This window comes from Orbicella faveolata, unplaced genomic scaffold (assembly GCF_042242905.1).
Source record: "Orbicella faveolata isolate gen_17 unplaced genomic scaffold, um_ofav_v1 contig_35, whole genome shotgun sequence".
NCBI classification, from domain to species: Eukaryota; Metazoa; Cnidaria; class Anthozoa; order Scleractinia; family Merulinidae; genus Orbicella; species Orbicella faveolata.
The window spans coordinates 8,322,376-8,331,176 of record NW_028301564.1 but is presented as its reverse complement, the minus strand read 5'-3'; the positions used below and the strand labels follow the sequence as shown (position 1 = coordinate 8,331,176).

Below are 8,801 nucleotides of genomic sequence, written 5' to 3'. Positions count from 1 at the left end.
ATTTGTTACTGATTTTAAACAGAAACAAACTCACGGACCTATTTTGCGCTTGAAACACAATAAAAAGATCGTTGAATTTGATCGGTTATATAGAAATTACAAATTCAGAAACTTATATGCTATATGTGATATGTGATAAGTTAATAAAGATATTGAATTTTAAGCTCGGTAATGAAACGTGAAGATGAGTTAATCAACATGACACGAGCGTGGGACAAAGAAAAATTCTGAGTCCCCGACAGGAATCGAACCCATGACCTCCCGAACAACGGGCGGGCGCTCTATCCACTGAGCTACGAGAAACTCAGAGTTTTTCTTTGTCCCACGCTCGTGTCCTGTTGATTAATTCATCTTCACATTTCATTACCGAGCTTAAAAATTCACCATCTTTATTAACTTATCACTACTCACGATGACTTCGATAGTGTTGATCCTAGCAGTATGCAGGACACCTGTCATATATCAACTCATTTAAATGACCTTGCTCTCCATGAGTTCTCGTAGCTGAGTGGATAGAGCGCCCGCCCGGTGTTCGGGAGGTCATGGGTTCGATTCCTGTCGGGGACTCAGAATTTTTCTTTGTCCCACGCTCGTGTCATGTTGATTAACTCATCTTCACATTTCATTACCGAGCTTAAAATTCACCATCTTTATTAACTTATCACTACTCACGATGGGGTGTAAAGTCCAGCTCCACGTCCCTGTCGTACACCCTGGGCAACGTCCTAAAGTAGGGGAGCGCCAGTCAGGGTGAAGTACGGTGGGGAAGCCTCATTCCTCAGGGCCGCTATGGTAACCGTGAAGGCCTGACTGGAACCGTGAAACGGGGCGGCTAACGGAGCTCTGGTGAAGCTACGAAGGCTAACCCCCTACGTGGTGGATTCATTCGGTTACTGAAACCGAAACTATGGAAAACTTTACCGGGTCTCTATTACTAGTAGAGATCGAGCAGGGATCGTTAAAACCGAATTATGACCATAAGGTTAGAACGAGAATGAAGCGAAGCCCGCGGATGAAGCTGTTCTCTCCGAAATTCAGAACCTGGATAGGACAATGGAATGAGCGAACTCTATACGAGTCTGGAAAGGCAGCTCTCCTGGCCGCTGAGATGAGACGTTATAGACTGGAAATCTTGGGAGTCAGTGAAGCTAGGTGGAACCAATTCGGGGAAACTGAGTTGGCAACAGGAGAGCTTTTCATATACTCGGGGAAAGGGAACAAAGATGATGCCCATGAGAGAGGGGTCGGTATCGTATTGTCAGGGCACGCGAAAAAGTGCTTGATGGAATGGGGACCGATTGATGATCGCATTATTACAGCCAGAATTAACGCTAAAGTTCAAAAGATCACAATCATACAGTGCTATGCTCCTACGAACAATGCTGAGCCATATGAGAAAGAGGCTGTGGTCGATAAGGCTCCGAATAGAGATATCTTCATCGTAATGGGCGACTTTAATGCAAAGCTTGGACGGAATAATGCCAACATTGAGAGGATTATGGGAAAGGAAGGACTTGGAGATGTGAATGAAAATGGCGAAGAGTTGGTGGATTTTTGTGCATTGAAGTATTGGTGGAACTCTCTTTCCCCATAAGAGGGTACATAAAGCGACCTGGATATCCCCAGATGGAGTGACTGAAAACCAAATCGATCACATTCTGATAAGTCAGCGATGGAGAACTTCACTGCAGGATGTGCGCGTAAAAAGGGGAGCTACTATTGGTTCTGACCATCACCTTGTGGTGGCCTCTCTGAAGATCAAGCTGGCTGCAAGAAAGCCGTTCGTAAATACAAGATGGAAATTTGATGTCATGAAATTGAGAGACCCTGACACAAAACAGGCCTTTCAAATTGAGTTGCAAAACCGGTTTGAATCCCTATCCCTTCAAGAGGAAGAAGAAGAAATAGTAAGAAATCCAAGCGGGGATGAAGATGAACGGGCCCAAGATACTGATATCAATGCACAATGGGAGAAAACCAAGAAAATACTTGTTGATACATGTGGGAGTGTTCTCGGACGTATGAAAAGGACTCGGAAGGAGTGGCTGCCTGACGAGACTTACAGGAAGGTTGAAGAAAGATGAAAGACGAAGCAGATACTGAATGACGCTCGAACGAGACAAGGGAAACGTGAAGCAACCAGATACTACAATGAAAAGAATAGAGAGGTTAAGAAATCTTGCCGAAGAGACAAAAGGGATTTAATTGAGAGCATTGCACGAGAAGCAGAAGACGCGGCTAAGAACAATGATCTAAGAACACTATATATGACAACACGAAAACTTAGTGGGATAAGATGCAACCAGAATCGCCCAATTAGAAGTGAAGGTGGAACTCTCTTGACGAAAATGGAAGATCAGCTCCAGCGATGGAAGAGGCATTTTGAATCCGTATTGACCAGACCAGCCCCAAGCCAATTACCAGATCCTCTGCCTGCAGATGTTCCCCTGAACATCGTCACAGGACCTATTTTCAAAGGAGAAATAAGATCAGCCCTCACTCAACTAAAGAATGCCAAAGCTCCAGGGGTAGATAACATCCCTTCTGAGGCATTGAAGGAGGGAGGTCCTTGTACTGTGGAGGCACTGCATAGAATTTTAACCTTCGCATGGGAGAAAGAAGAGCTTCCAGATGACTGGAAGAGAGGTCTTCTAGTAAAGCTGACAAAGAAAGGGGACCTTAGTCGGTGCGGTAACTGGAGGGGAATAATGTTGCTCTCGATACCCAGCAAAGTCTTAACCCGGGTCATATTGAACCCGGTCAGTTTTAACCCGGGTTATATTGGGTCATTTCGACTAAATTGTGTTGCTAACTACGATGTTATGAATATCACCACTCAATCATCAAAACGCGACTTGGCTTGCATTTCTTTGCAATTCTCAGTAAAAATTATTAAAAAAAAAAATTATTATATAAATCAGAGCGTTTGGGTCTAGAATAGGGTATAATTTTTCACAAAACCGACTAGTTGGTTGAAGATTTCATCTAGACTAACGAAACCAGGAATTGCCACTCAAAAATATAAAAAAATCAAATCGGCAAGTTTAAATTTACGCAAAATCAGCCTCAACAGTGTCGATAAATGGAGGGATTTGGGGAGTTTACTCTAGTATAGGATAGCAAAATTCAGCTGAACTAGCTCTGGTATAGGCTAAGGGTTCCAGTGTCCCAGCGGCACATCCCCACCCGGAAATTCCCAAATTACACCCACCCACCCACCCCCCCCCCCCCCCGGAGACCTAGAAGCCTATCGCTTCATCACTCTGTAAAACACCTGGTGTATAGAACTGGAAATTTGAACAAATTTATTTTGTTATTTTTCCTTGGTCGTATTTTGGTTTTAATTCCTCGGAAATGACTACTTGAGTATTCTAAGAAGCCAAAATTCCAAGCTATAGTTATGAAGTTCAGCTTCATGGTCCTTCATGACCAAGCAAGGCCAAGGCTTGCGTTTTGACAAGTTAGCTGTTTGATAGATGTTTGATACTATCGCCACCGGGATTTCGAGAATGTTTACAAGTTTGTGTTTTTCTAAGAATTCTAATTCAATAGATCGTCTTCACGTGACGTGTTTCTATCCTCATCAGGCATAAGAGGCGGTATATTTATATCTGTTTACAATTAGCGTGCTTCGTTTGGAAACCAGAGCATTTTGAATTTCAGGGTTATGGAGGTTGCGTGACGCAAGGCTACGATCGTGTTTGTTGAAAAATATATCCTCATCTCATGATTTTGAGCCTTTTTGGAAGTTAGAGCATTAGGAAAAGTGCTTATGTAAATGCTTGTTTGTTTAGTACTGATAATCAGTCGCCCGGAAACCCAAAGTAAGTTCTAGATGTTTACACTATATTCCGGCTGCCATATTGGTGTACCACGGATGTATACCAACATGGCGTTTTCTTACTGGGCTCTGTAAATTTCTGGGAAACATTTACGACGAATTTCTGAAGTTTGGGGAAACGCACAGGCCTAAAGGCTTGGAGAAGTGTCCTATTTAGTTATCTTCTATAGCGTATATCACAATGTCTTAGCTTTTTCTATTGATTGGTTTTCGATTTATTATTGTTTTTTATTGCGTGACGGTGAAAACGATCTGAACCGTTCGAAGAACAAAACAGCAACTGTGGAATATTTTTTTGTAAAATGATAACACATGTTTTTTACTTCATAATTTTTGTATATGTTCCCACCTTCCTCTGATATCCATGCCATTCCTTATTTTTTGATCGGGATCATTTGCGGTCCAATATGGGGATCATTTCCGGTGCGGGATCATTTGCGGTTCAATTTGGGGATCATTTGCGGTCCGGGATCATTTGCGGTCCTGGGATCATTTGCGGACCCGTACACTGCTCTCTCTGATCTAAAGAAAACACTGCTTCTAAATGGTTACCCGAAAGGCATAATTTCCTTCAATATGAATGATGTCTTAAACAAGCATAGGAACAGACCTTCCGAAACTGTTACCACGGTTCCCAAGAGAGATGTAATCCTTGTGCTTCCTTATTTAGGTTTTGGAAGCGAAGTTTTTAAACGCCGTCTTAAATCTTGTGTTAATAAAGTTTTTGGTTTCGTCAGTCTTCGGTTGATTTTTCAGAACACTTGCCGAGTTAAGTCCTTTTTTCCTTACAAAGATCGTTTAAATCGCGCGCAAAAATCTAAAGTCGTATACAAAGCCAGCTGCTGGGATTGTGACGCTTTCTATATCGGCAAAACACAAAGCGACGACTGCATGACAGAAAGGTCGAGAATTTTAGAGCCCTTACGCAAGTGGGTCACGCTTCCGCTGTTGCTGATCACGCAATCTCCACCGGCCATAAAATCAAATGGGACCATTTCGAGGTCTTAGCTAGTGGACAATGTGATTTACATTGTAAAATAAAAGAAACATTGTTTATACGAGACTTAAAACCAACACTTAATGACAATGCTAGCAGTGAAAAGCTGTCTCTTTATTAGCTATCACCTTTTGTTTTCGTTATTGTTTAGTTAGTTACCAGTACCTCGCTTTGTATTTTTAAGTTTTAAATCTTTCGTTTTTTTGTAACCGCCACTTTTGAAAATGCGTGCTGTAGCATGCGAAACGTCAAGAAAATTTTAGATTGTTGTTCCAAACAATGCGTAGTTCATGTGTTATGTTTGTTGCCGCTGTTTGCATTTTATTTCTTGTTAAATTGAAATGGCCAAAGAACAAGAGTGTTTATGTTGTCAAGATTACTATAACTTGAGTATCATTACTCAAGATCAGGCTATCAGGTTATCAGGTAATCAGGTTCTTTCCCGCCACTTTACTGGCCTCCTCGTCACTGTAATACAAGATGCTATAAAACAGTTCATAAAGAAATCGAGACATGCAATCATAAAAAAGCAACTGCAGAAGTGAAATAAAGAAACGAAAAAGAATGTTTCCGGCCGGGCTCGAACTGGGGACCTTCCGCGTGTGAGGCGGACGTGATAGCCACTACACTACGGAAACCTCGGTGAACCACTAATGATCTTAAAACGAAGTATTTCTAAACTACGTTTACGTGGTCCTATGATCAAATTTTACTCCTTGAATTTTTGGGTGAATCACATGGAATTCCACGAAACATGTAAACGCCGTTTACCGTTTGCAAATACATGTCTCTGCATTAGTTCCGGAGATATTTAAGTTTTTAAAAATGAGTAAAATATACAAATGAGAAGACTGATGACGTCATACACTAAACCCAATATTGCATCAAATATATAAATAGAGCTATCCCGGTCAATTTGCAGCGGAGACCATTGAAACTTGGTAGGCTGATAGTTCTACAGGCAACACACCTATGGCTATAAAAAATTATGTTTACATGGCAACTCACTGTTTTTAGTCCTCTCCAGTCTGTTTTCAATATTTTAGTGATTTTCTGCTCGAGAAATATTAAGCAAGGCGACAAACAGCACCCACCATATTTATATCCTTGCTGGATGATGCAGATGAGGCACCACTGGCAAACACAACACCCACCATATTTAAATCCTTGCTGGATGATGCAGATGAGGCACCACTGGCAAATATCAAAATGGAACGAACTGCTTTTAATATTGGGGAGGTCTGGAAACCGGTATGTTTCCATGGTAACAGAATTGATAAGCTCATATTGTGGAGCTCACCCAGTAGAATCATACTGCAAAGAATCAAATTGGCTGCATGAGATATCTTTTTACATCAAATTTGATCAAAATTTGGTGGAGTTTATGACGTCATCACCTGGCTAATTTGCACATTTTAAAAACTTGAATATCTCTGAAACAAAAAGAGATCTTTCAAATAGTAAACAGCATTTTTCTTCGGCGTAAAGTCTCTTGTGTATGCTTTAAAATGGGTTAGGTAGGAAAGAAGCGAATTTCATCATAGTAGCACTTTAAATGTACCTTCACATAATTTTTCAGTCGACTCAAGCGTGGGCCTTAAAAGTAAATCCAATGGATAACACAGCCATACAAAAATTCCCAGCTATACAAAATGTGAAGCTTCCATGAGCAAACGTAATGAGAATTAAAAAGTGCGACATCTCAAAGGCGCCGATGGGATTTGAACCCATGACCTCCTGTTTACAAGACAGGCGCTCTAACCAACTGAGCTACGGCGCCCTACATTAGATATAACGTGTTTTAGTATGTTTCTTTTAATAATAATAATAATAATAATAATAATAATAATAATAATAATAATAAACATTGTTAGTAGTACTAAGTTGGTCACATGTCCACTTTGTTAGTAATTCCTAGCAGTACCAAGACAGCTCAAGTTGTGAGGTCTACATAAATCGCATAACTGTTTAGATAAAGAAGTGTGTTTTTTTTTCATTATGGCGTTAATGGTTTTGTTTCTTTGTCTGTTTGGCTATTTTTTCTCTGCTTGTCTTTTTTTTTTCCCGTTCTGATCAGATGAGGGATAAAATTGGTTTCATTTTTTAAAGACATTTCACCAACTGATGGCAATCGCTCCCGCTGATGAAAAAACGTTTAACAAACAATTCGCTTGTTGATATTCATGATTTTGTGAAGTCTGTCAATCAAGACTGGAATGTTTTTTTTGGTCTTTTTTTTTTCATCTTGGAGCTTGTAGCGAGAAAGCGACCAGATTACTTGAGCTTTTGGAATACTTTATTTCTGAAGATTGAGAGACGAATTAGTCAGAAATCATTATTTTGACAGCACGATAGGGAGGTTCGCGGGGTGTAATGGGATGTTTTATGACTTTTTAAGCTTTTGGCGGGGATTTACGTCATTCTAGGTCGGTCAGTCTTCGTCTTGGTCCAAACTTTTATTAAGCTTTGTTTTAACAGTGTCTTGTAAAATGTTCTAGCTTATTGATTTTGTACTCTTTCCTCGGGGCCCCGTGCTTCTGCAGCAAATGAGGAATACGTTTCCACACATTTTTTGACCACATCTTAAGGGTACGTTTTTAGCGGTTTTTCATTTCTGGCGTAGCACAGGTTCTAATTTTTAGAATCAACAGTTTTAATTTGCAAGGAGATAGACTATCTTATCAGACGGGCGAATACATCCGCATCAGATGACTGATTTACGCATCCGCAATAAAATATTCACATTTCATGTCTCGTGTTAGTGCTGAGTCAGTATTGCTCTATTGACATGAAGCGGAAAACTCGGTTAATCAGCGAAGTTGGACTGGAAACTACAACACAACACAGAACAGGTATTAAAACACCAGCTGAGTCAAGGGAGTAGCAGATTAAAAAAGTTGTCTAAACGAGTTATCATACGTTTGGCCTGTTGGTCTAGTGGCATGATTCTCGCTTTGGGTGCGAGAGGTCCCGGGTTCGACTCCCGGACAGGCCCAAATTGATTTTCTTTTCCAATAATAATTAAAATAATCATAACAATAATTTTTAGCAAACTAGTATTTTCCAAATTGTAGGTATGGATGAGACATTCACTCGTTCTTTCCCTCTCTCCTTCGCTTCCTGTTAGACTTTTCGTGAATCCGCTCATCAATTTAAAGCGAATTTTAGTCACAGCCCAAGAGAATCCCAAGCGGCTTTAATACGTGCATTTTGATCCTCCAAGAAAACATCAACGCAACTCGCGTGCTAACACGCTATTTTTCGCCAAATCTTATTAGCAAAACTTAAAAAAGAAATTGATTAGTTTTTCCATTTAAATTACCCTGGAACGAAACAAAACGAACGGAAAAGTTTAAAGCGATGGTTTTTGTCCTTGGGTCATTTGAAAGCTTTCATTTAACACAGAAATTGCACTCAACCGTCAACTTATAGCAGAGAGACTTTTGGTTTCTCCGGCTGAAACTCATACATTTCTGGCTACCAATCCACTAACAATCAGCAACATAAGCTTTGTTAAGATCATAGCTCGATAGCGTTATTTATTTATATGAAGTTGCTGAAGGATAAAAAAATAAATAAGCTCAGCTACGTCAACATCTTTCGTTTTTTTTTTTCTTTTTTTATTTGTTTTCGCTGACTCAAAATTTTGTAAGAGTTGGTAGCAAGATTTAGTCTCATAGGAAAAACAATCATGTGTTTCCGGCCGGGCTCGAACCGGCGACCTTCCGCGTGTAAAGCGGACGTGATAACCACTACACTACGGAATCCCGTTACGACTGAAAGCTGCCATACTCAGTGTTGTGCTAATCAGGAACTCGTAGTTTCTAGTTTTTTTGATCAGGAAGACAGAAAAAATAAGTCTACGAAGAACAACAAACAGTTGAACATTTGCCTACTTCTCACGATGCTCAATATTGAAGTTTTTCAAAAACGATGCTATCCTTGTTTTAGCGTTACCAGAGC

The 8,801-nt window shown here is 40.3% G+C and overlaps 1 protein-coding gene and 4 non-coding genes across 5 annotated transcripts; 2 read left to right on the top strand and 3 right to left on the bottom strand.

Moving 5' to 3' along the window:
• Positions 1–213: 213 nt before the first annotated feature.
• LOC149103013 (protein CFDP2-like) lies at positions 214–2,015 on the top strand. Its single transcript, XM_089273642.1, has one exon. It carries the CDS (start codon positions 908–910, stop codon positions 1,592–1,594), a length of 687 nt encoding a protein of 228 aa, XP_089129768.1. The 5' UTR covers positions 214–907; the 3' UTR covers positions 1,595–2,015.
• Positions 2,016–5,403: 3,388 nt separating this feature from the next.
• Positions 5,404–5,476, bottom strand: Trnav-cac (transfer RNA valine (anticodon CAC)). Its single transcript has one exon. It is a non-coding gene; the product is annotated as a tRNA-Val (tRNA).
• A 1,068-nt stretch (positions 5,477–6,544) lies between these two features.
• Trnat-ugu (transfer RNA threonine (anticodon UGU)) lies at positions 6,545–6,618 on the bottom strand. The gene has a single exon. It is a non-coding gene; the product is annotated as a tRNA-Thr (tRNA).
• A 1,143-nt stretch (positions 6,619–7,761) lies between these two features.
• On the top strand, positions 7,762–7,833 carry Trnap-ugg (transfer RNA proline (anticodon UGG)). The gene has a single exon. It is a non-coding gene; the product is annotated as a tRNA-Pro (tRNA).
• Positions 7,834–8,532: 699 nt separating this feature from the next.
• On the bottom strand, positions 8,533–8,605 carry Trnav-uac (transfer RNA valine (anticodon UAC)). The gene has a single exon. It is a non-coding gene; the product is annotated as a tRNA-Val (tRNA).
• Positions 8,606–8,801: the final 196 nt, after the last annotated feature.